Source organism: Elgaria multicarinata, chromosome 19, assembly GCF_023053635.1.
Source record: "Elgaria multicarinata webbii isolate HBS135686 ecotype San Diego chromosome 19, rElgMul1.1.pri, whole genome shotgun sequence".
Lineage (NCBI taxonomy): Eukaryota > Metazoa > Chordata > Lepidosauria > Squamata > Anguidae > Elgaria > Elgaria multicarinata.
The window spans coordinates 13,105,044-13,133,038 of NC_086189.1; the positions used below are offsets into that span (position 1 = coordinate 13,105,044).

The following is a 27,995-nucleotide window of genomic DNA, read 5'->3' on the forward strand; positions in this document are numbered from 1 at the left end:
TGAAATAATCTAATCTGGAAAGGACCTGGAAGCCACCAAAAAAAGACAGGATGGAGGAGACCTACTACTGGTTTTAAAATATAAGACTACCTTGCAATGTACCAGAGTCCCTGGGTAGGTGTTGCCAATCAGGGTAGACTGGAGAAAACTCACCCATGCTAGCAATGATGCTGTGGACTGGCAACCTTGAGGGCCCATCATAGATGCCTCTGCCCGCAAATCCTTTCTTTTTTTGCTTCTCTTCCTGCTTGAATATGAAAGCTGAGTTCTCCTCCTTCGTGATGTTGATGTAGAAGCAAGTGTCCGAAGCTGTCATGATGTGTCGTGGTCCAGGGTTGAGCAGGATGCTCTTGTTCTCCTCCCTCCTCACCCCCATCAAACAGACACCATACCTGAAAGGAGCATCGGATGATCTTTGACTAAAACCGCCACTGGCATGACCCAACACCGAGCCGCCCTGTTGATCTATGTCATGGGGTGGGGGAAATGGAGCGCGAAGCATTGATTGATCGCAGTGTGTGTGGCGTATCTTGCATTTTCACAAAGTGGTGCCCAAGACAGTTAAAATGCAGTTTGTGGAAAGGTCAAAAGAAGGTTCTCAGCCCCTCTTTGGAAGTTTCTCCTCTATATGTCCTGTCTAGCCCGGCTCAGGATTCCTAGGGGAGCCAATCTAAAGAAGTCAAGTCTAGCACAAGATGTGGTGATGGCCACCAATCTGGATGGCTTTCAAAGGGGTTAGATAAGTTCCTGGAGACAAAGGCTATCAGTGGCTACGAGCCTTGATGGTTGGTGTGCTTATTTGAGGCAATAAGCCCGTGTGCACCAATTGCTGGGGGACATGGGCGGGAGGGTGCCGTTGCACCATGTCCTGCTTGTTCATCCCTGGCCGATGGCTAGTTGGCCACTGTGTGAACAGAGTGCTGAACTAGATGGACCCTTGGTCTGATCCAGCAGGGCACTTCTGATGTTCTTATGGCATGCAGAGTCAAGTTTGGCATGCAGAACGGCAAAGGCCAGGAGTTTCAGGACCCTGGACAGATCTCTGCTGGTTAAAACTCATTCGGGAAAAGCTGTTCTCAAAGCAACAAGAGGGGAAAATCCCGGGGGACATGGGTTGGAGGGTGCTGTTGTACCATGTCCTGCTTGTGGGTCCCTGGTCGACAGCTGCTTGGCCAGAGCACTGGACTAGATGGACCCTTGTTCTGATCCATCAAGGCTCTTCTTATGATCATACCAGCATGCAGAAGCCTTCTGAAGCCTGGCAGGTCTTAGCCTGCTGTTACAGATGGGCACTTTCCCCATGGGACTTCCCCAACCCAAGAGTAACCTGGCTTTTCCGCTCACTTTTTGTGGGCATGGAAGGATGCATAGGTGAAGCTCTTCCCCTCGTACTCCATGAAGAACTTGCTGTCGCCCATACGGATGTGGTAGACCTCGTTGCCTGAGCAGCGGCCGTACATCCTTTGCCACTGCTCGGGAGATTCCTGTCCCTCTCTGGAAGCATGTTGAAGAAGGGGGAAAAAGATACCTGTTCACAAACTGATGTGGAAACGCGATATAACAAATGGATGTTTTTATTAAAAATGTGAATGTTACAGAAGTGAAACAGACAGGTTTGCCCATCCTGTACTAAATTTTCACCTTGGGCAGCAAAATGACTTGGATGTGCCTTAGAATCATAGAATCATAGAATAGTAGAGTTGGAAGGGGCCTATAAGGCCATCAAGTCCAACCCCCTGCTCAATGCAGGAATCCACCTTAAAGCATCCCTGACGGATGGTTGTCCAGCTGCCTCTTGAAGGCCTACTGGTGTGGGAGAGCCCACCACCTCCCTAGGTCACTGATTCCATTGTCGTACTGCTCTAACAGCCAGGAAGTTTTTCCTGATGTCCAGCCAGAATCTGGCTTCCTGTAACTTGAGCCCGTTATTCTGCGTCCTGCACTCTGGGAGGATCGAGAAGAGATCCTGGCCCTCCTCTCTGTGACAAACTTTCAAGTCTTTGAAGCGTGCTATCATGTCTCCCCTCAATCTTCTCTTCTCCAGGCTAAACAGGCCCAGTTCTTTCAGTCTCTCCTCATAGGGTTTTGTTTCCAGACCCCTGATCATCCTGGTTGCCCTCCTCTGAACATGCTCCAGCTTGTCTGCATCCTTCTTGAATTGTGGGGCCCAGAACTGGACGGAATACTCTCTCCTGCACTCTGGGAGGATCGAGAAGAGATCCTGGCCCTCCTCTGTGTGACAACCTTTTAAGTGTTTGAAGAGTCCACAATGGGGACAGAGCAGGCACCACCTGGATCGAATCTTGTTTGACCCCCATGTAAGGGGAAGCTTTCTGGACTAGCTTCCAAATGCCAAGAGGTAAGAAAAACAACTGGCTAAGGTTGCCAAGCGACACACCATTGCCCTCCTCTAACGCTTTGATTTTTTTCTTCATTGCTCAAAGCCCGCTCAGCCGAGACTCTAAAATGGCAGTAATAAGTAACCCACAGTGTCATCCATCATGATGTGCAGCAACAGAATCAGTCACTTAAAAGGATTTTATTGGCGCTTGCAATGTGTGACCAGGAGAGATTGGGCTGGAGGTGCATGAATCAAGCAGCCTGCCACGAAAACCCACAGCGCCATGAATAAAGATTTTTCCGGGTTTTCCTCCACCTCCCATCTTCAGAATGATGTCTTCTGGAGAATACCGTTTTATTCATTTTATTCTATGACCCTGCTCCCCCACACCCCTCAACAGCAACCCACTGCATCTTTCTACCTGCATTTTGATGATGAACATCCTGGCAAATTGAACATATTTGTAATTCAAGGCAATATAATTTCAATAAGAAGTGTGTGGCGATACCCACCTCTCTGTCCCTTAGGTATGTCTGAATTTGTATGTCTAGAGAGTGCGGAATGTTTGACTGAGTGGGTGTGGCTAGTGATGCGGTGAAAGAGGGGGAGGAAGGAGTATAAATAGGTTGGCTGAGGGGATTGTGGTCTAGTTTGGTCTAGTCTTGTCTGAGTCTGATTCTGATTATTATTCTTGTGGAGTGTGCTTAGAATCATAGAATAGTAGCTTTGGAAGGGGCCTATAAGGCCATCTAGTCCAACCCCCTGCTCAATGCAGGAATCCACCCTAAAGCATCCCTGACAGATGCTTGTCCAGCTGCCTCTTGAAGGCCTCTAGTGTGGGAGAGCCCACAGCCTCCCTAGGTAACTGGTTCCATTGTTGTACTGCTCTAACAGTCAGGAAGTTATTCCTGATGTCCATCCCAGAATCTGGCCTCCTGTACCTTGTAATCCAAACCATCTATAGGGCACCTGGTTGGGGCAAGTCTGGATTACTGCATTACTTACTGTCCTCTGGAAGTGTGAACGAGGAGAGTGATGAGCGTTGAGGTGGCCGGGCAGACACAGTTCAGAGCCAGCATGGCGTACTTGCATTCCTCTTCGCAAACCACATGATCTGAAAGTGAGAAGGGTCCTGCAATTATGCCCGAAGCCCAATTCGAAACATCGATGCCACCACCAGGGTTGGTCAGCACTTGAAATCATTCAGGTGGGCCTTCTCTGCTGTGGCACCCTGGCTGTGGAATGAGCTCCCTAAGGAGGTTCGCTTACACTATATGCTTTTAGACGCCAGGTGAAGACCTTTTTATTCTCCCAGCATTTTAACAGCCGATAAATAAATTTTAACTTGGTGTTTCAAATTCGTAATTTTGCATTGCTGCTGTTTTTATCTGGCTGAGCTTTTATATTGTATTTTATAGTAGGGTTTTATATTGTTGTTTTATACTTTGAATGTTTTTAATTTTTGTGAACCGCCCAGAGAGCTCCGGCTATTGGGCGGTATAGAAATGTAATAAATAAATAAATAAATAAATAAAATAAATAAATAAATAAGACCCTGGTCCTGGCCCATCTCCTCTTCAAGTCCCACCACCCAGTTCCGCCCACTCAGCCCCAGACTTTCCCACTCAGTTAACTGGGCTGCACTCACCTGGTCCCTCTCCCTTATTAAAATTATTGATTTAAAGTATATTTTACTGATAGACATTTATGCTCAGTGTCCCAGTGTGTGAGTAGAGTCACCACTGTGCATTCCTGATAGTAAATGCATATTCTTGACTGTGTCTCTGATGCTGTAAGCGGCCATTTCATATAGTTCTAATCTATTCAAATTACAAATTTGCTGAATTTAATTTTTAATTTTTAAAAATATAACTCTAGTTTTACGAGCAGACTAAGTTATGCATAAAATAGCTTCAGGAACAGAAAGGTTGCTCTATGTTCCTAAAGCAGCCCTCCCCAACCTGGTGCCCTCCAGATGTTTTGGACTACAGAGCCCAGCATGCCTGACCATTGGCCACGCTGCCTGAGGCTAATGGGAGCTGAAATCCAAAATATCTCAAGGACACCAGGTTAGGAGAGGCTATTTTTAAGCGACAAAGTGCCTTTAGATCTGTAAAGAGCACTAAAAAATAAGTATTGCTTATTTTTCATTTCCCACCCACCCCAAAATTTCCTTTTTCCTCCTGGAAAGAAACAGGAAAAAACAAACAGGTTTTTTTCCCACGGCCTCAAAATTTCTGGAAATTTTACATTTCCAGCCTGTGTGGGTGTTACGTTATTCAGGAGAGGCCCTTCTGTTGACACCACCACCTTCAGAGTAATGTTTGGTGGTTATGTGAGAAAAGGGCCTTCTCATAGTTAATTCGCCCTGCCTGAGCACAGCTCAGCTGCAATGCCTGTTCCAGGCTGGGGATCTCTCACGCAGTATGGTCCCTGCTATTTCCATCCATGTCTACGTCTCCGGCTTACATAAGCGCAATGATTGGCAATCCCTTTTTCATTCTATTCCATTTTGCCATTTCCACACAGCAGGGATCAGACACAGCTAGCAAACAAAGCTCACAACAGGGGAATCCAGACTTTGATTGGTTTAATGCCCCAATTCCTACTCAGTCGCCTGGCGTTGATTAGGCACAGGAGACAAAACACTTCAAGTTTTCGTCCCCCGTCATCCATGTTTTCGGCTGATAAGGTTTTTCAAAAGGGGGAAATCTACCCATGAAACAAATGAAAAGTGGGATGAAATAAATGGGAAATAGACTGGCAGTCGTGTTTCTCAGAAAACTCCTGCTTTTGATGGGAGACAATGACGAGGCCTGCTAAGTAATCTACAAAGCTTTTATTAAGCAACAAACGTCTCTTCTACCTGAAGAGACTCTAACCACTTGGAAACGTCCCCCTAGGCAAAACTATGCAAACTAAGCAAGACAACTGTCCGCTCAAGAAGAATAGGAAGCCACTTCCCAAATGCCTTTAACTTCAGAGAGCCTGGTGCGGAGGCAGGTTCTGGCGTAATCGAACTGACTTTCTCACACCATCCTTCTGCCCTGTGCATTTGAGCTTCCTGCTGATCCTAGCATCAGCTAGCTTGTCGGGATGCTCACCTCCGGAAGAAACATCACTTCCCACTGAGTGTGTAGGATTTGGCCTTGAGGAGATAAGCTCTGGAGAGGGCTGACTCCCAGCTGGGGAATCGCCCGAGAGAGCTTCCTCCCCCACTGGTACAGGCTGGCTGGTGTCTGGCGCTATGTCTTCTAGTTCTGAATCTGATTCTGATTGATTACCTGAAACACCTTCTCCCAAAACAGGAGCAGTAGGGTTAGACATAACACTGGCAAAGCAACCACAATCAAAGATGGACCACCGCGGAGGAGAGAAACGCAGGCAGGTAGAATGGGAAGCCAGTTTGAAGTAGTGGTTGCACCAAACTTTCCTCCTGGACTGGGGCCCTCTAAATGTGTTGGACTGCAGCTCCCATCATCCCCAGTCAGCACGGCTAAGGGACTACAACTCCAGTGCTGGTGGGGAATGACGGGCGTTGCTGTCCAACGTATCCCAGGAGACTGAAGTGTTCTGCCACGCTTTATGAATGTGGCCATTTCTGACACCGGACTTGTGACCATCCATTATTTTCCATAGAGACTAGTACAGAGGACTCCCGTGCAGCACCTTCCTGTGGGTTTTCAGTAGGGGGGCTTTTCCTTTCCCAACTGAGCAATTTCTCTATAAACAGGAATGAAAAAAGTACTCCCTGCTGAGAAACAGATGGTGTGTGTGGGTGTGGGTTTGTGGGTGTGAAATCCATTCATCACCATCAAGGACCCTGTTGCCCCAAAGGTCCTTGGTGTGTGTTTGTAGCAAACTTTGTCCCCTCCAGCCAATTTTCAGCAGGATTGCTTTTTCCTGCTCCGTGTAAATGAATGGGGAAATTGCTCCATTCACTTGCATGGGGATGCGAAGAAAGAAAGAAGGAGGGGTTAAGGGTGGAGAAAGAGAAAGGGGGCAGGCAGAAAGAGAGAGGGAGGGGCGTGGCCCCACCTTGTCTCCACCTTGTCTCCACCTACTGACCCCTGTGGCCCCACCTCCCATGCAACCTCCAACCGTTTATGCCTCCAGCATGCAACCTCCAATAGTTTACGCTTCCAAGGGAACACGGCCTTTGACAGGGAAAAGGTGTGAGTGATGTGTCATTTCCAGCTGAGGCTGAGCAGCCATGAGGAGCTCCCAAATTTTATCAGACCAGCTTTGAATTGAGGGAGGGTTTTTAAAGCATTTCCAACTTCGAGATGATTATTTATTTTAGTTATTATTGCATTTATATCCCGCCTCTTTTCCTGCAAGGAACCCAAGGCAGCATACATAATCCTCCTCCTCTCCACTTCATCCTCACAACAACAACAACCCTGTGAGGTGGGTTGGGCTGAGAGTCTGTGACTGGCCCAAAGTCACCCAGTGGGTTTCCATGGCCGAGTGGGGACGAGAACCCGGATCTCCCGACTCCCAGTCCGACGCTGTAGCCACTGCACCACACTGGCTCCCAATGATGACGTCCCCCCTCCCCTATCATTTCAGCGAACAGCACGACAGACAAGCAAAGAGGTGGGGAAACACCCTACCAGCAAATTTTACATGGAACTTATTCTCCGGCTTCAAGATCTGGACGTAGAGGGGACAGTTTGGAGCAAAGTCTTTCACCGCCCAAGCCCTGAGAATCGTCTGGTGATCCTACAGAAAGGAGAGGAAGACACCAATCAGAAACCTCTTTGGTGCATTCTACAAATCCCATCTCGGCCTTTTCCAACCCTTCCAGATGTGTTGGACTATAACTCCCATCATCCCTGGCCAGCAATGATGGGAGTGGTAGTCCAACACTTCTAGAGGGTGACGGGTCTGGGAAGGTGGAATTGCATCCTACGGACCCTTGGTGTGATCCCGCAGGGTCTTATTTTATCTTATGGTCTTATTTATTTATTACATTTCTATCTATGTCATCAGCAGAGGCCCTTCTTAACTGCTCCTTGCTAAGGGCAATTTGGATGGTGAGTTCAAGGGAGATGGCCTCCGTCAGCTTCCATCAGGTGGGTTGACAGGGCCCCTTCTGCACAGATTTTCAGGAGGGCTCTGAAGACCCACATGTTCACAGTGACTTTTCCATACTCTCAGGGCTGGCCATTTTATTGATGTCATCTCTTTTTGCTTTTTAAGTGTCTTCGCACATTTTGGGGGGGGGGGTATTTTCATCTTGTATGCCACGTTGAGAGGGTTCTACCCTTAAAGGCAGCCAAAAAAAATCTTTTAAAATAAAGATACATAAATATTTCACTATCCTGAGAATAGCCTGGAGCAGGAGGGGGCGGTGCTGTTTACCGTCTCAAAATTGTCAAGAGCAAAACTGTGAGAATAAATCATAGAATCATAGAATAGCAGAGTTGGAAGGGGCCTACAAGGCCATCGAGTCCAACCCCCTGCTCAATGCTGGAATCCACCCTAAAGCATCCCTGACAGATGGTTGTCCAGCTGCCTCTTGAAGGCCTCTAGTGTGGGAGAGCCCACAACCTCCCTAGGTAACTGGTTCCATTGTCGTACTGCTCTAACAGTCAGGAAGTTTTTCCTGATGTCCAGCCGGAATCTGGCTTCCTTTAACTTGAGCCCGTTATTCCATGTCCTGCACTCTGGGAGGATCGAGAAGAGATCCTGGCCCTCCCCTGTGTTTCAGCTTGACTTCTTTGTAGATCCAGATATTCAAAGCCAGTTTCTCAATGGTGTAAACCTCTTGGTTGTTAATCAGCAAAAGCTTTACCAGCCTCAAAAGGGCCCACTTACAGCAGCCGTGCGGTCCACCTCATTCCGGCTGCTCAGAATGAAGCAGGCTTCTCCGTTGTCCATCCTGAAAACATTAAAAAAAAAAACCCAAAAAGTTCTGTTAATCATACACTGCAAGAGACCAAAAGTCAGATCATCAGTTTTAAAATCTCTTGACTGGCTGCCCATTAGTTTCCAGGCAAAGTATAAAGTGTTGGTTATCACCTTTAAAGCCCTACATGGTTTGGGTCCAGGTTACCTGTGGGATCGCCTTCTCCCATACAATCCGCCCCACACACTCAGGTCCTCTGGGAAGAACTTCCTTCAGCCAGACAAAACTAGGCTGACAGGTATTACCCAAAGGACGTTTTACCTCTGCTGCTCCCAGACTGTGGAATGGCCTGCTGGAGGAGATTCGTTAACTCAACAGTCTTTTAGCATTAAGAAATCTATAAAGAATGAGCTCTTCTGGAAGGCCTATCCAGTGGAATTTTTGGTATTAACATTTAAAGCCCTAAACAGCTTGGGGCCAGGTTATCTGAAGGAACGCCTCCTCCCATATCTACCTCAGGAGTCCTTCTCCACAAGCCCCTGCCAAAGGAAGTGAGGCAGGTGGCTACCAGGAGCAGGGCCTTCTCTGCTGTGGCACCCCGGCTGTGGAATGAGCTCCCTAAGGAGGTTCGCTTGGCACCTACATTATATGCTTTTAGACGCCAGGTGAAGACCTTTTTATTCTCCCAGCATTTTAACAGTCTATAAATAAATTTTAACTTGGTGTTTTAAATTCGTAATTTTGCATTGCTGCTGTTTTTATCTGGTTGAGCTTTTATATTGTATTTTGTATTGTGGTTTTATACTGTTGTTTTATACTTTGAATGGTTTTAATTTTTGTGAACCGCCCAGAGAGCTCCGGCTATTGGGCGGTATAGAAATGTAATAAAATAAATAAATAAATAAATAGGATGCTTTTAGTATGTTTTTTAAGGAAGTTTTAACAATGTATACTGTGATTTTGATCAATATTTTATGTATTTTATACTTGTTGTTCCCTGCCTCGATCAGGATGGAGAGGCGGATAAGAAATAAAATTATTATTATTATTATTATTATTATTATTATTATTATTATTATTATCAGGCAACCAAGTGCAGCTTATAGCCAGAGCAAACACCAACAAGTAACATTCAGTACAATACAGTATATTAACAGTTAAAAAAATCTATCACAAAGTTAAATTTCCGTATACAAATACACAGGAATATATAATTGCAGGGACCACATTTCTCAGAACAATTGTCCTCTAGGGCTATTCTAAATTGGTCTGCAAATCAGCTGTGTTTAACATAATGAACTTGGATGGACTTGACAGCAAATACATAATTTTATCCATATCATTAAAGTCAGTTACCGGTGCTAGACATCTCATGAAGTATTTGTCTCTTGGGATTTTATATAACTTACAATGTAACATGTAGTATATAGTATCCTTAACCACGGGACTACCACAAATATGTATTTATTTAATTTATATCCCACCTTTTTTCCTCCAAGGAACCCAAGGTGGTGTACATAATCCTCCTCCCCTCCATGTTATCCTCACAACAACAACCCTGTGAGGTAGGTTGGGCTGAGACTCTGTGACTGGCCCAAAGTCACCCAGTGGGTTTCCATGGCCGAGTGGGGACTAGAACCCGGATCTCCCGACTCCCAGTCCAACACCTTAGCCACTACACCACACTACATAGACATTGTTCTCTAGGGATGTTCTTATAGCTCCCTTCTCCAAAGTTAGTTTTCATTGTCTGTGAAAGCCTTGCAAAGGATGTGATCTGAGACAGATACTTCTCTTCCCCATGTACTGTTGTTAGGGAAGCTAAGCTCTTCTCGCCTTTCCAACTCACTTTGCTCTCATGAGATCCTGATCTTTCAGGGCAGATCCCTGGAGATAGATCACACGCTGAGACCATAGTGGGATCTGAAGGACCCGTCGCACCTGAATATCCATCTCTGTCGGACAAAGGATAACCACATAATAATCCTGAAAGAGAAAGCCGGGTGTGTCACCATTAATTAAGGATCACTGTTTAACCTGGGTCTCGCTAGGGATGCTTTCAGCAACCAAAGCAGGTGACAATGTAACATTTTAGGGTTGCTTTTTGTAAAAAAAAAAAAAAAAACGGACCACAAACCTTTATGCTATTTAAGGGCACATTTACACAACTTGTATGTGTAAAATATATTTGAAACTTCCCACCCTACAAAGACACCGAGGAATTGTAGGTCTACGTAGGATGATATTAAATTTAAAAAGACCGCTTGCATCTTTTCACAACTGCAATTCTGAAGGTCAAAGAATATGATACATTCACAGCATCATTGCATTTCACGTGTCGTCTTTTTTTAAAAGCCACAGCAGGGCCCAATCTGGTTCAGGTCTACGGGATGGAGGGTAGGGAGTTAAACCTTTCTGGCAAAAATTGTGCCCTGAGCCTGCTACTCCAAGAAGGAAGAAGAGCTTGTAGGGAGAAGAGTTTTCATAGGGACCACAATATGGGGATCGAATGGAATAACTACCTTCACCAATTTCCTGGTCCTGTCCCCCACCACCCCACTGAGGGGTGCTTGGCTGTAGGGATGGCTGAGAATTGGGGTGGGTGGGTTGTTTTTTTATCAGAATTTACCAAAACCTACACATTTCTTCATGAATAGGACAAAAAAAAATTATTTTTAAAAAAATGGATGCAGGAGAAAGAAAAACTGTCATATTTGTCCACTCAGGCCCAGGGTTCAATTCTTAAAAACCTGGCTCTACATGCCTGTGCACTCAACCATGGTTATGGTGCTGAATTTGGGTTGCCTTTCCTAACAGGTTCATCTTAATGGCAGGCAGGTGCAACATAATCCCGTCCAAGCTGGGAACAGCGATGCCTATTGAATCTGACTGATGCAGACGGGTAAACAATTTCATTTAGGGCTTTTTGGGATGGAAAGAACTTGTGTGTGGAGGGGGGGCCGGAATTCAACAAAAATCAAATGCGGGAAAAAGTGAAATTGACACATTTGTCCATCTCTGGTTTAAGCAAGTACATTAAATGCATTTAATATTGCCTACTTAAGAACGTAAGAAGCGCCATGCTGGATCAGACCAAGGGTCCATCTAGTCCAGAACTCTGTTCACACAGCAGCCAACCAGCCGTCATCCAGGGGCCAGCAAAGCAGGACAGGGTAAAACAGCACCCTCCCGCCCATGTTCCCCAGCAACTGGTTCACACAGGCTTACTGCCTCGAATACTGGAGATAGCACACAATCATCAGGGCTAGTAGCCATCGATAGCTTTTGACTCAAGAATTTATCCAACCCCCTTTTAAAGCCATCCAAATGGGTGGCCATCACTATATCTTGTAGTAGCAAGTTCCATAATTTAACTATGCACTGTGTGAAGAAGGACTTCCTTTTATTTGTCCTGAAACTCCCGTCAATCAGCTTCCTTGGTTAGGAACTTGCCGGTTAAAAGAAGTTCAAAAACTCTGCTTTTAAACTTCTTTTAACTGGCAAGGTTCCTAACCAAGGAAATCCGGTCATGAATTTTCAGGCTTCCAAGCCTGGCTGCCTCTCTTTTTAGAAGCTAACACGTTGCATTGCACTCAACAGAGTCAGCCACAGCTAAGGGTTCACCTGCAGTCTAGGGTGAGCGTAGAATTCATTGAGGAAGTCCATGAGCAGGTCAATCTTGAGGGAGCTGACACAGAGGACCACGTGCTTCTCTGTCTGTGCCCGGTGGCGACTGTAGTTCCCTCCGGATTTCTGCCGCTCCATCCACAGGTAGACGAGTTCTTCAAACTGCGGGCAGGAGGGCAAATGGTTCACTCACCAGGGCGTCAGCCATTCAGGAAGCGGATAGGGTTTTCAGTCAAGGCATTGGTTTATCAGAGAATGAGATTTGAGCTGGGTAGACTTGGGGCCTTCCTACACCTAAGGGTTATCCCAGGAAAATGGAGGGATCGTCCCTGCCTGCTCCTGGGATCCTCTGTGTGGCATTGGGATGCACAGGAATGATCCCAGGACGATCCCAGGATATAGGGCTGGTATAGACATGCCCTCTGGTTCAAACCTCACACACCCATCCCCAAGCTCACTTGAGTCACCTTCACCAGACGGGGGTTGAGGCTCAGAGATATTAGGCCCTCTGTTGGCGGAAAATGCCACTTTGCCGCTGAGGATGCTGGGATGTGCAGTCCCAGCATGCCCCTCGACAGGAAAGGAAGTTCTGCTGATAAGCTAGAGCCATTTCCACAGCCACTGTTTCACCCTTCTCCTGGCCTGGGTTAAATTAAGAGGGACCTGGGTGGAACCATGCCGTGGCAGAGGCGAAAAAGGACATAATGGTGTGGTCTGAGCAGGGCCTTGCCTGTAAACGGGCTAATAAGTTGAAATGCACCCCACCCCCACAATACAAATAATAATTTCCCACCGAAATCTGCTACTTCTGGCTGGCAAATTATTATTATTATTATTATTATTATTATTATTATTATTTCAATAAGATAATAACAATAGTGATGCATACATTGCATTTTGTCAAGTGCATCTGAAGGTGCATTTTGAATATAATTACACACTATTAAAATCCCCTGAATTATTATTATTATTATTATTATTATTATTATTATTATTATTATTATTATTACATTTGTATACCACCCCATAGCCAAAGCTCTCTGGGCGGTTTGCATAAGATTAAAACACTTCCAAACATTATGCGAAATTTATTATTATTAAATAATAATAAAATTCTTATTCTTATTATTATTTCAATAAGATAATAACAATAGTGATGCATACATTGCATTTTGTCAAGTGCATCTGAAGGTGCATTTTGAATATAATTACACACTATTAAAATCCCCTGAATTATTATTATTATTATTATTATTATTATTATTATTATTATTACATCTGTATACCACCCCATAGCCAAAGCTCTCTGGGCGGTTTGCATAAGATTAAAACACTTCCAAACATTATGCAAAATTTATTATTATTAAATATTATTATTATTGTTATTTCAATAAGATAATAACAATAGTGATGCATACATTGCATTTTGTCAAGTGCATCTGAAGGTGCATTTTGAATATAATTACACACTATTAAAAACCTATTATTATTATTATTATTATTATTATTATTATTATTATTATTATTATATTTGTATACCGCCCCATAGCCAAAGTTCTCTGGGTGGGATTTACATAAGATTAAAACACTTCAAAACAATATGCAGAATTTAAAACTACAAAAACATACGACGTACACAGAAACATACATTTAAAACAACTATGAACGCCTTTAAAAACAAATCTAAGGATCAGTAAAGCTCATCATCTATTGCTAAATGCCTGGGAAAAGAGAAAAGTTTTTATCCAGGTCTCTCGCTAGAACTTACTCTGAATGATTGGGAGCAGAAGCCTCAGGACTGGATTTGTGCATACCTGGAATCTGTTTCCTGAGCCTATGCAGAAGGTTTTTCCCCCCTCCCTCACCACTGAGTAATGCACAGTTTTCCACTTAACATGAAGAATCAGTTTCCTGGGTCGTTGGCAGGGACATGTAGGGTTTATTACTCTCTCTCTCCCCACCGCATGGTCTTTTTTCTTTAGAATTTAAACCACTGGAATTGGCAGAGATGGCAAAACTTACATCAATAATGAGAGAAAGGTCTATATCCACGTTTATATCTGAATGGAAACCTCTTGATAGAATTTTTGCAAGAAACAGAGAGAAACGATGCATTTGTCTGTGGATTCGATGTATGAGATATAGTTAAGACAGAAGAAAGAAATGAATCTGCTTATTGTGTTAAATGTACTTTTTAAAATTTTGGTAAGAAACAGAGAGAAACGATGTATTTGGTTGTGGATTCAATGTATGAGGTATAGTTGAGACAGAGGCCACAGCTAGACCTAAAGTTTATCCTGGGATCATCCAGGGTTCACCCCTGCCTGAGGACTGGATCCCCTGTGTGTCACCTAGATGAACAGGTTTGACCCCTGGACGATCCAGGAATAAACCTTAGGTCTAGCTATGGCCAGAAAGAAGAAATGAATTTGATTCTGTGTTAAATGTAATTAAGCAATGAGAGAAGATAGCTCGCATTTCTCATACGAAGAAAGCCGAAAGTACACCTTAACCTTTGATGTTTTTTATTGTGTTTCTGTGTGTTTGTATTTCTGTTTGCGTTTTATGTAATGACTTTGTGGCATGTATATCTAGGAGGTTTGAAATAATAAAATCATTTAAACCAAAGAACTTCAACCACTGGAGAGCTCACACTGACAGCCAGAGCTCTGAACAACAAAACCCAACGGTCGTTCAGTTTTCTCCCTGGCCATCCACCAGCCACAGCTCAATGTTTTTGTGACAGTTTCTCAGCCAAGTGAAAACACTGGGGGTCACTGGGTATTGGCTGGTGAGAACACTTGTCTGCTCTGAAAGGTCAAGCCACGTCAACTTGGCCAGCCGAGGAGAACATCTCCTATTGGACCTGTCCAGCTCAAAAACCGCAACAGGGAACTATATGCCGACAGATCCGGCAACTTGCCCTGCTTTGCTCAGGATACATCTGGCCAACGTCACCCTTTTCACCACTGGTCTCCTAGCTGGGCTCCGTTTCCCATAGATTTCCAGAGATTATGTTACTGGTGACCAAGCCTGTGCAAAAGCTGAGCTTGCTAAATCAAAGCAAAACATCTTGCCCCACAGCACAGCTGCTTTGCAAAAGAGCAAAGCCGTCCTGAAAAGTACATGCGCCTTACTTCTGGACATGCACAGGATTGCGCGGCCTGCACTTATAACCTGGGCCATGTCTTGATGGTGGGGCATCGGTGCTGTGAACCCTCGACCTCTCACATTTGCGCTCCTCCCCGTTATCCCCATGGCAAGGAACGCAAGTGTTCAAGAAGGACGCAGACAAGCTGGAGCATGTTCAGAGGAGGGCAACCAGGATGATCAGGGGTCTGGAAACAAAGCCCTATGAGGAGAGGCTGAAAGAACTGGCCATCTTTAGCCTGGAGAAGAGAAGATTGAGGGGAGACATGACAGCACTCTTCAAATACTTAAAAGGTTGTCACACAGAGGAGGGCCAGGATCTCTTCTCGATCCTCCCAGAGTGCAGGACACGGAATAATGGGCTCAAGTTACAGGAAGCCAGATTCCGGCTGGACATCAGGAAAAACTTCCTGACTGTTAGAGCAGTGTGACAATGGAATCAGTTACCTAGGGAGGCTGTGGGCTCTCCCACACTAGAGGCCTTCAAGAGGCAGCTGGACAAGCATCTGTCAGGGATGCTTTAGGGTGGATTCCTGCATTGAGCAGGGGGTTGGACTCGATGGCCTTGTAGGCCCCTTCGAACTCTGCTATTCTATGATTCTATGATTTGCAGGAAGGAGCCGCCGCTGTGCCCATACACCCACGCCCATCCACTGCCACACGTCATCGCACGTCCACGCATCCCCACTTTGTAAAGAATATTTTAAAAAAATCTTTTACGTTTATGTGCCTCTCCGGCATGGCATCCTTCTGCCACGCCGGAGAGGCGCAGCAGCATTATTCCATGGGCGGCTCAGTGTGTCTGCGCATCCCCCAAGGGGGAGCTTCTGATATATATCACATGATGTTGAATTGTCAATTCCCAGATATGGGAGGGTTAAAAATGAGTTGGGAACATGATCTGTGCACCAGTTTCACTGAAGGTGAATGGAAAAACTTATGGCAATCAGCACCCTATAAAACAATATCAGCAAAAGTTAAAGAGCTCACTCTGAAAATCACTCACAGGTGGTATATCACTCCTGTTAGACTGCACCATATTAGTGGTGATATATCCCCGCTCTGTTGGCGTGGTTGCTCAGTTCCTGGCACTTATATTCATCTTTGGTGGGAATGTCAACAGGTCAAAACTTTTTGGTCAAAGGTTTTCCAAACCATTACAAACATTATTCATGTTGAAGTAGAAACTGATCCAGCATTGGCTCTACTTTCTATTTTTAGGAATGCCAATAGAAACATTATTCCCAAAGCCTTGGTCACCCATTTGCTGGTTGCAGCCAGGTGGGAAATTGCCCAATTCTGGAAAAGCGACAGACCTTTTGACCATCAACACTGGTTTGATAAGATTTGGAAACTAGCTTGAAATGATAAGTTGACACAACATAGCAGGTTAGCAAGAGGAGAAATAACATCAGACACATTTGTGGAAAACTGGTTGGACTTTTTCACATGTGTTAATATGAATCCTGGTGAACCTAGACCCCCAATGACTCAGGAATCCTTTTGGTCAGAGGTTCTAACTTAACCTGCATCTTTTTCTGTACCAACTGCTTATTGAAGGAATGAACACCCAGGCTTTTTTATAGTGGTGCTGCGGGAACATTTATATTGTTATTGAGTGTTTTCTTTTACTCTGTGTGTTTATTGTATTTGTCCTTACTTGAAAATCAATAAAAATAGTATTAAAAAAAATCTTATTTTTGCCTTTTTTTAAAAAACATTTACGTGCTTCCCCAGCCCTTCTGCACTACCGAAGAGCTAAATCGGCTAGATCAAAGCAAAACACTTGTTGCAAGATTACTGCTGCTTTGCGATGCTTTTTGCAACTCTGTTCTGGGGCTTCGTGAGCTCAGCTCAGCTCCCGAACTGCCTTAATTCTACAAGCACATCGTAATTATAGATCATCTAATAGTGCCATAACTATAGGAAGTTATTCTTACCTGCAGCGGTAATACCACCAGGGCCACGCATATCATAATCACCACTAACAGCTGGGACGGCCAAATCTTGGGTGTGACATCGCCGTAGCCCACCGTGGAGAAGGTGACAATGCAGAAATAAAACGACTTGAAGAGGGACAGGTTTTCACCAGCTCTTTCTAAGTGCTGGATGCCACAAGTTCTGGATAAAGTGGAGGAACAAACAGCAGCGATAATAATAATAATAATAATAGTAATAATAATTATAAATTTTTGAGCCTCGTGTGGCGCAGAGCAGTAAAGCAGCAGTTTCTGCAGCTGAAACTCTCCCCACGGCCTGAGTTCGATCCCAGCGGAAGCTGGTTTCAGGCAGCCGGCTCGGGTCGACTCAGCCTTCCATCCTCCCGAGGTCAGTAAAATGAGTACCCAGTTAGCTGGAGGAAAGGTAATAACAGCCGGGGAAGGCAATGGCAAACCACCCCGCTATAAGGCCTGCCAAGAAAACGTCAGCGAAAGCTGGCGTCCCTCCAAGAGTCAGTAGTGACTCAGTGCTTGCACGAGAGGTTCCTTTCCTTTCCTTTCCTTTCCCAATAATAAATTTATTTACTACCCGCTTCTCTCTCTGGATCGAGGCAGGGAACAACACCAAACACAATATAATACATAAAATATGATTCCATGCACAAAACTAGGACTCGTCCTGAAACGGATGAGAATTTGAACCCTGCCGAATTTTCAAATTCAAAACACACACTTTTATTTGGAGCCACAATTTCCCACGCAAACGTTCCATATTTGGGAATAGTTTAAGGATTCCGCATCTCCCCATTCACTGTGCCCGGGAAAGAACAGCCCATATGTGTTCCCCCAAAAGGAGCATCCCCTGTTGTTGTTGTTGTTGTTGTTTAAAAAATTCATCCTAGCGAGATCTTACCCAGTGAAAACAAGACACAGCAGGGTGCAAATCAAAATGAGCACCTGGTTGAACATAGCAGATTGGGTTCTTTGTATCGCTCGGTGTAGATCATTCTGGAAGGAAGGAAGGAAAGAGAGAATCTCCATATGTACCAAAATGGGGTAATTGTCATGTTTCTCAGAAAACTCCTGCTTGCAATGGGAGGCAAATGACGGGGCTTGCTAAGTAATCCACAAAGCTTTTATTAAACAACAAACGTCTCTTCTACCTGAAGGGAGTCTAACCTCTTGGAAATTTCTCCTTAGGCAAAACTGTGCAAACTAAGCAAGACAATTGTCCGCTCAAGAAGAATAGGAAGCCACTTCCCAAATGCCCATAACTTCAGAGAGCCTGGTGTGGAGGCAGGTTCTGGGTAATTGAACCGACTTTCTCATACCTTCCTTCTGCCCTGTGAGTTTGAGCTTCCGGCGGACTCTAGCATCAGCTAGCTTGTCAGGACACTCGCCCCCGGAAGAAACCTCACTTCCCACCGAGTGTGTAGGATTTGGCCTTGAGGAGATAAGCTCTGGAGTGGGCTGATTTTCAGCTGGGGAATTGCCTGTGAGAGCTTCCTCCCCCACTGTTACGGTCTGGCTGGTGTCTGGCGCTGCGTCTTCTAGTTCTGAATCTGATTCTGATTGATTACCTGAAACATCTTCTCCCAAAACAGGGGCAGTAGGGTTAGACATGACAGTAATAGGGCTAGCTTCAAATTGTTGCAACTACTTCTGTCTTCCACCATCCACAGAGTGAAAGGTACCATATGCGGTCCTGTGGCTCCTGCCCCCAACTAGGACTGCCACTTCTCCATCACCCCAAAGCCTGTCACCCCACCAGTGGGGCCTGGTGATATCTCAGGCTGGCCAACTCTTGACAGTGAAAGATGACGTGATTTGTGGGTTCGGTTTGGGAGAATGTCTCAGCGGCAAAAGGGTGGAGCTAAATGGGGTGGGCGGGAGGATAGGTCAGGAGGTAACCCACATTTTAAATAGTTTTTGGGACGGGTGAGAGAGAAAACTGAAAACCTCTTGTGAGTGATGAGTGAGTTCCTTTTTGAGCAAGTCCACCAGATTCATGTGCTTCTCTGTCCAACAGGTTAGTGGCAACGCAGACGCCACACACCGCATCACTACTTTTATTTATGGCAATTGCTTCTGCATGAACAGCCTCCATGTGGGATAATTACCCCAGGCAGGCTCGTGTCAGCAAGAAATGTGGGGAGAAAGGGGTTTATTTGGCTCGCATTTTAATACGAATTGGCCTAATTCACAATTTCCAAACTAATATGCAATGCAAACGCTGGTCCGTTTCCGAACGTTCTCCAATCAAAACATATTCACACTCTATGGAAAATGAGGTATAAAATGAACGGATCTGAAGGAATTGCTTGCCAAAAATATATATGGGGATATTGGAGAAATATGTGCAGTACTGGTTTGGCTTCATACTTCTTTGCAATCATATGCTCTGGAAAGGTCTACAAAGACCATCCTACGGCTCTTGCCTTGACCCACCTTTCCCCAAATGGACCATTCCAATCCAGTGCAGAGAAAAACACAAGAAATGAAGGGACCTGAGCAATTCTACCTGGCGAAGGGGTGACGAGAGTTGTTCTCTGGTTACTTACAATCATGTTTTCCAAAGCGTGCTTTGCCAGCCAGCAATTCAGGAAAACGGGAATAAATAAGTTGCGTAGAGGCGACCAAAATATCTAGAAAAAACAAACTCTGGTTAAGGGCATGTTTGCTTTGGTGCGTTTTTGCACTGCCATGTTCAAAAGCAACAAGCTTCATTTTGGAGTGGCTTTGGTTCTGCTTGCCAATCCGCAAGCCCAAAACCACAGACAAAGCAATGGTTTGTTTGATCACGAAACAAACACGAAACATATCTATAATAACTACAGAAGTAGCACGACTAACGTGCTCCCTGCAAGTAACTTTCAACTTTAAAAGCTTTATAAAAGCAACTATGCAGGTTGAACCGCCCAGAGAGCTTCGGCTATTGGGCGGTATAAAAATGTAATAAATAAAATAAAAAACAAGCTGATACAAGAGAGAGGTGGAGTTTACTGTATCAGGCTACTTTGAATAAGGACACAAGGTGCTTTTGGAATATGGTATCTAAAATATCAGATAAGAAGGCTCCTGACTGTTGTATTTCGACTACGGTGTGGGAGAACTACTTTGCTGAAATCTTCCTTGACTCTAATTGTGTAAATGTAGCCCCAATTGAAATGACAGACCATCTACCAGATTGGCCTGATGTCCGTCCAAAAGAGATTATGGATCAAATTAGCCAGCTCAAAAACAATAAAGCTTTGGACCTGATAGTATCCCATCTAATGTATTTATTTATTTATTACATTTTTATACTGCCCAATAGCCGAAGCTCTCTGGGCGGTTCACAAAAATTAAAACCGTAATAAAACAACCAGACAGGTTAAAAACACAAATACAAAATACAGTATAAAAAGCACAACCAGGACAAAAACCACGCAGCAAAATTGATGTAAGATTAAAATACAGAGTTAGAACAGTAAGATTTAAATTTAAGTTAAAATTAAGTGTTAAAATACTGAGAGAATAAAAAGGTCTTCAGCTGGTGACGAAAAGAATACAGTGTAGGCGCCAGACAGACCTCTCTGGGGAGCTCATTCCACAGCCGGGGTGCCACAGCGGAGAAGGCCCTGCTCCTAGTAGCCACCTGCCTCACTTCCTTTGGCAGGGGCTCACCGAGAAGGGGCCCACGGAGTGGGTGGGCCTCTCTTTTAGCACTTTTCATTACATTGTGCAATAGTAGTAAGTAAAGAAAGTTTATTTGTGTAGCCGAAGCCATTACAAACATATATATAATCAAATAAAACAGAATAATCAAATATATTACAAATATATAAGATTACATTACAAGTCACACAGAAGAGGGCCAGGATCTTGTCTCGATCATCCCAGAGTGCAGGACATGGAATAATGGGCTCAAGTTAAAGGAAGCCAGATTCCGGCTGGACATCAGGAAAAACTTCCTGACTGTTAGAGCAGTACAACAATGGATCCAGTGACCTAGGGAGGTGGTGGGCTCTCCCACACTGGAGGCCTTCAAGAGGCAGCTGGACAACCATCTGTCAGGGATGCTTTAGGGTGGATTCCTGCATTGAGCAGGGGGTTGGACTCGATGGCCTTATAGGCCCCTTCCAACGCTACTATTCTATGATTCGAGGATTCTAGGACAGGCCATCTCCCACATATTTGGTGCAAGGCAATTTTAGTTCCCATATATAAGAATGGTGAGAGGCAGGACCCCAATAATTCCACCCCACCCCCCATTAGCCTTCTCTCTATAATTGGGAGGATTTACACCAAACTGCTTTTGAAGTGTCTCTTGGAATGGATGCATGGTTCTGCTTTGCCTCAGGACCCAACAGAACCAGAACCAGCTCGATTCTGCTTGGGCTGCAGTCTTGGCCAGAATCCGACGTTCATCCTTACTAGCAACTCTGCTCTTGCAAAGTGCATGCGTATTTTGGATGAGCTGGTGGTGGTGCACAATACCAGCCACTGTGCTCTTGCCAAGACCGTGTATATTTTGAATGAGCTGTGAGAGCAAAGCTCAAGAATGCTTCGAACGAGCAAGAGGATTTCTCCAAGAATTGGGCCCCAAATCAGCTTTGGAAAGAAAATTGTCGCGTCAGTCACACAGAACTTACTGTGATGATGAAGGGCACAGTGTTGATCATTTCAAGGATGAAGGACACACGGAAGACCTGCTCCCAAATGTTTCCCTGAAATGAGAAAGCGGGTCATATTTGGCCTGGGTCTGCACATGCACGTATCATCAATGGTTTGTTAGTGCTTGGAGGACAGCAGATTGGAGAAGGCTGGCAGAAACCCTATGATGTAGAGGACTGTGATCGCATGATGGATTCCATACCTAACTCTGCATATTCTCTATGTACTCCTGACTTCCATGCAGTGGTCACAACATCTACACATTGGCCTATGCGTGAAGGCAGAAATTGTGCGAATAGCAGGCTACAAATTAGGAGTTGTATCAGTGTCACAGTCACCATCAATGTGCCATTATGTACATCAAGAGGCAGCTGGACAACCATCTGTCAGGGATGCTTTAGGGTGGATTCCTGCATTGAGCAGGGGGTTGGACTCGATGGCCTTGTAGGCCCCTTCCAGCTCTGCTATTCTATGATTCTATGATCTTCTGAACAATTCATGGAGGGTCAGGAATGCAGAGGGTCAAGCGATGGGCGGCACCAGTGGAGCAAAATCCCCTCCTCACCACAAATAGAGAATATTATCTACACAGGACACTACTAACATCAGACGAGCGTTATGGATGTTCACGGGTCTTTTTGATTACGACATCCGCTGCCCCGCCCCCCCATACGTTTACACTCCTTTTTGCCTTCTTTCCATCACAAAATAGACCCCTTTAAATCCATTTTTTTTAAAAAAAAATGGAATATGATACCATTTCCTCCTAATTGCAAGAAAAGCGGCACGATAAAAACAGCCAATGAATGGGCCACGTGGTCATTGTTTACTTCCTCTTTCTTCTCCTGTGCGAAGAAAGAGGAAGTATCATGGGACAGGAGCAGTGGGGAAAGCGACGGTAAGGAAACGCGATTCCTGCCCCGTCTGATGAGGCTCTGGGTGTATGAATAACATCCATTGGACACATTGGCAAAAATGTTAAGAAGATGGTGAGATTTGGATATTTGTGGCCATGTCATTCATGTGCAGGGGTGGATCTACCATTGCGCTAACCTGATTTGGAGTGTCATGATAGGGCAGCAAATTTTGTGTTATTTCATATATTATTATTGTTGTTGTTGTTGCATTTATACTCCTAGGGAGAGGTGCTTGGGGGATTTTTTTTTGCTTCAGGTGTCAAAATAAGTTGCCCAACCTTAGCTACTGTACACCTTGATTTGGGGTAGTGGGAGGGGTACCATCTGATGTTCTGCCACAGGTAGAAAAATGTCTTGGGCCATCCCTGATGTCCTCGCTTGACACTGACACCTTTGGGTGACAGCCAAGAGTGCGTGACTCTTGCGTGTCAAGGTGTGTCTCAATCCAACTCCTTCGACACCTTCTTCTTACCTTGTAGCTGAGATAGATCAGTAGCATTGTCTCGAGGAAGCTAATTATTGCTACGCTGACCTGGAAGGAGAGGAAAGAAGTCACAGTGTCACTGGTGGACACGATAGGAACATTCTGCAACTTGTTTAGCCCGGGGACGGTCAACTCCTTAGGGTGTGCACAGACATATGCAGTGGTGTCATGGTAAATAAAGTGCTGGAACTCATCATGGAATAACGGGCTCAAGTTACAGGAAGCCAGATTCCGTCTGGATATCAGGAAAAACTTCCTGACTGTTAGAGCAGTACGACAATGGAACCAGTTACCTAGGGAGGTGGTGGGCTCTCCCACACTAGAGGCATTCAAGATGCAGCTGGACAACCACCTGTCAGGGATGCAGGTGGATTCCTGCATTGAACAGTGGGTTGGACTCGATGGCCTTATAGGCCTCTTCTATTCTACGATTCTATGATTCTATGACAGCGCCCATACCCAAGCCTTCTCCAACCAGTGGTCATGCCCCCATCTATAATATAATCTCTCTCTATAAAATGCTAAGGCAATGCGTGGCCCCATGGTTTCGAGGGAAAACCATTTGTTGCTAAGCAACAGGAGATATGAGAAGAACGTTGTGTTCCTCAGCAACCGGAGATATAAGCAGGGCTGACACAGCTGGCATTGAAAGATGCCATTGCTGAACCAGGGGAGGGGAGTGGCTGGGACAGGGGGCGGAGTCCAATGGACTCCCAATTGGCCTCGTGCCGAGGGTAACTATGGCAGTCCAGAGAGGAGGCCGGGAGACTCACAGGTGTGCACAAAGGCCTCAGGTAAGTCCTACGGGTTGGCAGGAAGGTGAGGGGGCAGCTGCTAGTATTGAACTGGGTGGAGCATGGGGGAATGGCTGGGTGGGGGGGGTGTCCAATAGACTCCTGGTTGGCCTTGTGCCGGCTTCCCCGTGTGCCTACGGCCACCCCTGCATGTACAGAGAAATGTATTATACTGAGCAATAAAGTACTAGCACACAAATGCTCTGTGCAGGTCAAGCTAATATAATTCATCCCGCTTTTCTATTAGTTATACTCAAAGGAGCTAACACTCTGATTAAAAACTTCGGCGTAATTCACAAGCATCAAAGCCAAACAAAGCACTAATAAAACATCATTACGTTTAGAGACCATTAGTGCAATTCTATGCATGGCTGCCTCGGGGTTCCTCTTCCACTATTCCTCTGTGTTTTGCGTTAAGAAAAAAATATATGTGTCCGGAAAACTGTGCTGATTACATTCATTTGTAAATCTCAGCTGAATTTATGCCTGAGGATCTTTCACACACACACACACACACACACACACACCATTTTTACTTACTTGTATCGCCCATAACGGTTTGTTCCGGTCCACCCACACGATCGGATCCCTGTTGAGAATATTTGAAGAATAAAAAGACCAAACCTTAGTTCGAGAACTTGACATTACACCGGGCAAGGAAATATCATTTGGTTTGGCCATATTAAACTAAATCCCCATTTATTTATTTATTTATTTATTACATTTATTATATTTATATTTTCCTCTTCCAAGATGCCTTACATGAGCCTCCTCCTCTTCCGCTCCATTTTATCCTCACAACAACAACCCTGTGGGGTGGGCTAGGCTGAGTGTCAGTGACCGGCCCAAAGTCACCCAGTGGGCTTCCTGGCTGAGTGGGGATTTGAACCTGGTTCTCCTCACCCCCAGTCTAATAAACTAACCACTACACCATATTGGCTCTCACTGAACCCGATAGGGCTTAAGATAGATTTGGTTAAAGTATTTTACCCTGCTTCTCGGTGAAAAAAGGGCTTCCGCGGCAGCTGACAATCAATCAGCAAAGAAGACGGACCCTGGCCTCAGGCTTACAATCTCAAAAAGACACGGCACACAAAGAGGGTGGCATGGGAGATTGGATAAATTCCTGGAGGAGAAGGCTATCAATTGCTTCAGTATCCGAGGCAGTAAGCCTGTGTGCACCAGTTGCTGGGGAACATGGGTGGGAGGGTGCTGTTGCACCATGTCCTGCTTTGTTGGTCCCTGGTCGACAGCTGGTTGGCCACTGCGTGACCAGTGGACCCTTGGTCTGATGGACCCTTGATGGACCCTTGGTCTGAGGCTTTTAACTGATGGCTGCTTTCACCTGTTTTATTATGCTGCTTTTGTTTGGATTTATATGGATTTAAATTTTATTTATGTTTTTATTTTATAGAGCCTCGTGTGGCGCAGAGCGGTAAAGCAGCAGTTTCTGCAGCTGAAACTCTCCCCACGACCTGAGTTCAATCCCAGCGGAAGCTGGTTTCAGGCAACCGGCTCGGGTCGACTCAGCCTTCCATCCTCCCGAGGTCGGTAAAATGAGTACCCAGTTAGCTGGGGGAAAGGTAATAATGGCCGGGGAAGGCAACGGCAAACCACCCCGCTATAAGGCCTGCCAAGAAAATGTCAGCGAAAGCTGGCGTCCCTCCAAGAGTCAGTAATGACTCAGTGCTTACACGAGAGGTTCCTTTCCTTTTTATTTTATAGCACCCTGAGAGCTATTAGCTATAAGGCAAATGATACATCTTTTCTCTTCTCCCAGGCAGTTAACAGCATTTAACAGCATATGCTGAGTTTTTAACTGACCCGAGAATAGTTGTTTTAAATGGATATTGTTGTGGTTTTATACATTTGGTGGTTTTAAATTTTGTATATCTGTTTTTAATGTTCATTGTTTTTAACTTTTGTAAACTGCCCAGAGAGCTTCGGCTATGGGGCGGTATATAAATGAAATAAATAAATAAATAAATAAATAAATAAATAAATAAAATCTCCAAAATAAATAAACCAGTGACGCATTGTGCGTACCAAATTTTCCTGGGAATAAAAGTGCAAAAGGGTGTACTGCAAATGGCACTGTATTTTGTTAGAAATTACCAACCACCAGCAGAATCAACGATAAAACTTTTGTTAGACTGTACGACTTCTGGCTAAGCTAGTACAGCAGGAAAAAGGATTCATCTTAAAACTCCCTGAGATGCTATTTTCCTATGCGCAAGAACGATGTTTTTGGGAAAGCATTCAAATGTGCAATTCCCCTGCACCCCTGAAGTAGTTCTGCCTAGGAAACGTTTGCTTGATTTTACAAATGGTATAAACTGAGCCATAGTTGAGAAAGGCTGAGAATGACTTACCAATTAATTATTGTAGACGACTGGTTGAAGGTTGAATAATTGTGTTTTTCACATTCCCAACTGAGTCAAAAGAAAAGAAAAGAAAAGAAAAGAAAAGGTGTTTTAGAAAGGAAATGTTGGCCTTGGGAAGTTGTAGCAACCAAGCAATGATTTAGAAAAAGGGATAAAAGGCGTAAACCGAACAGAGCAGCAATAAAAACAGGTTCTAACGCGCACTTGGGGAACTTGGAGAAGGTCCTTCTGTCCAGATTGTTAAATCTTCTCCGTCTCTTTCTTGCTAACTCATCCCATCCCCCAGCTGCAATTAACCAAGGGGGGAGGACTTCCATTGGCATCAATGGAATGGGCTTGTTAAAGATTTTTGTTTCAGATTGCCATGTGGAAGGAAGGGTTTTTTTTTGTGGGGGAGGGCAAAGCACACCGGGACGAGAAGATTCCTCCCCATGGGGTCAGGCCTCGCAATGTGCCTGCAGGGCTCCTATGTCTTCAAAACTGGCCCATCCCACACAAAAAGAGCATGAATGACGGCTCTCACCACCCTATCCGTTCTGGGTCGTCAAGCAGAACGCGGACGATATAAAGAAGGCAGGTAAGAAGCTTTAGGGAGAAGTTGAAGAGACGGATCCTCAGACCTGTAGGGAGAAATGTTATTAGTGGCAGAGGGGGAGGAACAGAAACTAATCTAAATATCCTTGGGCCTGGGTCATAGAATCATAGAATCGTAGAGTTGGAAGGGGCCTATAAGGCCGTCAAGTCCAACCCCCTGCTCATTTGCAGGAATCTACCTTAAAGCATCCCTGGCAGATGGCTGTCCAGCTGCCTCTTGAAGGCCTCTCATGTGGGAGAGCCCACCACCTCCCTAGGTAACTGGTTCCATGGTCGTACTACTCTAACAGATAGGAAGTTTTTCCTGATGTCCAGCCGGAATCTGGCTTCCTGTCACTTGAGCCCGTTATTCCGTGTCCTGCACTCTGGGATGATTGAGAAGAGATCCTGGCCCTCCTCTGTGTGACAACCTTTTAAGTTTTTGAAGAGTGCTATCATGTCTCCCCTCAATCTTCTCTTCTCCAGGCTAAACATGCCCAGTTCTTTCAGTCTCTCTTCATAGGGCTTTGTTTCCAGACCCCTGATCACCCTCGTTGCCCTCCTCTGAACACGCTCCAGCTTGTCTGTGTCCTTCTTGAAGCATGGAGCCCAGTCAACCCTGGTGTTTCAGTACCAAGAGCTGGAGCAGTCCAGAATCAGGATGGATGAGAAATTTATTTGGTTTGCCTCTCACTATGAACTTACCAAATGCACATTTCATGAACATAGTTAGACACTGAAATCTGTGCTTCTCTGAAGTTTGCAATGGAGTTTGTAACTTAAAAACTGCATGCAAAAAATGAAGTGTGCGCAAAGTACAGTTATTTTGAATATTTGCAACCAGCAGATGGCGGTGTCGTTCTGAAACGGCACTCCCGGGAAGACAGATGAAGGATGTAATAAAATTTCATTTCTGTTTACAAATCATGCAAACACGTCCTGTTCGCAATCCTGAACATGAATGTGAGCAGCAGCAATTTTTTCTAGAAATGTTAGCAAAGTCCCAGATTTGCAATTGCATTTGAAAAAATGCATATATTCTTTCAAATGTGCATATATATTTTTCCAAAATACACATTTTCGTGCTTTAGTTAATGGGGGGAAGGGTACACATTTGGAAAGTATGCACAGAAAAGGGAATTTCAGCACGTGTCATTTGTATATATGGGGAACCTGGTGAAATTCCCTCTTCATCACAGCAGTTAAAGCTGCAGGAGCTATTCTAGAGTGACCAGATTTAAAAGAGGGCAGGGCTCCTGCATCTTTAACTGTTGT

General features: G+C 44.9%; 1 protein-coding gene across 2 annotated transcripts in view; it reads right to left on the bottom strand.

The window, feature by feature from the left end:
- The window catches only part of KCNT1 (potassium sodium-activated channel subfamily T member 1), an 83,687-nt gene that overhangs the window by 26,358 nt on the left and 29,334 nt on the right, over positions 1–27,995 (bottom strand). For both annotated transcript variants that reach the window (XM_063144792.1, XM_063144793.1), the window contains exons 4-18: positions 26,671–26,767; positions 26,136–26,195; positions 24,304–24,352; positions 22,958–23,017; positions 21,547–21,621; positions 19,474–19,557; positions 17,826–17,920; positions 16,913–17,093; positions 11,820–11,984; positions 10,045–10,181; positions 8,165–8,228; positions 6,958–7,066; positions 3,347–3,455; positions 1,345–1,494; positions 154–392 (exon numbers count right to left, since the gene is read on the bottom strand). In XM_063144792.1, coding sequence (XP_063000862.1) covers positions 154–392; positions 1,345–1,494; positions 3,347–3,455; positions 6,958–7,066; positions 8,165–8,228; positions 10,045–10,181; positions 11,820–11,984; positions 16,913–17,093; positions 17,826–17,920; positions 19,474–19,557; positions 21,547–21,621; positions 22,958–23,017; positions 24,304–24,352; positions 26,136–26,195; positions 26,671–26,767 — 1,674 coding nt within the window. The remainder of the gene's footprint in view (positions 1–153; positions 393–1,344; positions 1,495–3,346; positions 3,456–6,957; positions 7,067–8,164; positions 8,229–10,044; positions 10,182–11,819; positions 11,985–16,912; positions 17,094–17,825; positions 17,921–19,473; positions 19,558–21,546; positions 21,622–22,957; positions 23,018–24,303; positions 24,353–26,135; positions 26,196–26,670; positions 26,768–27,995) is intronic.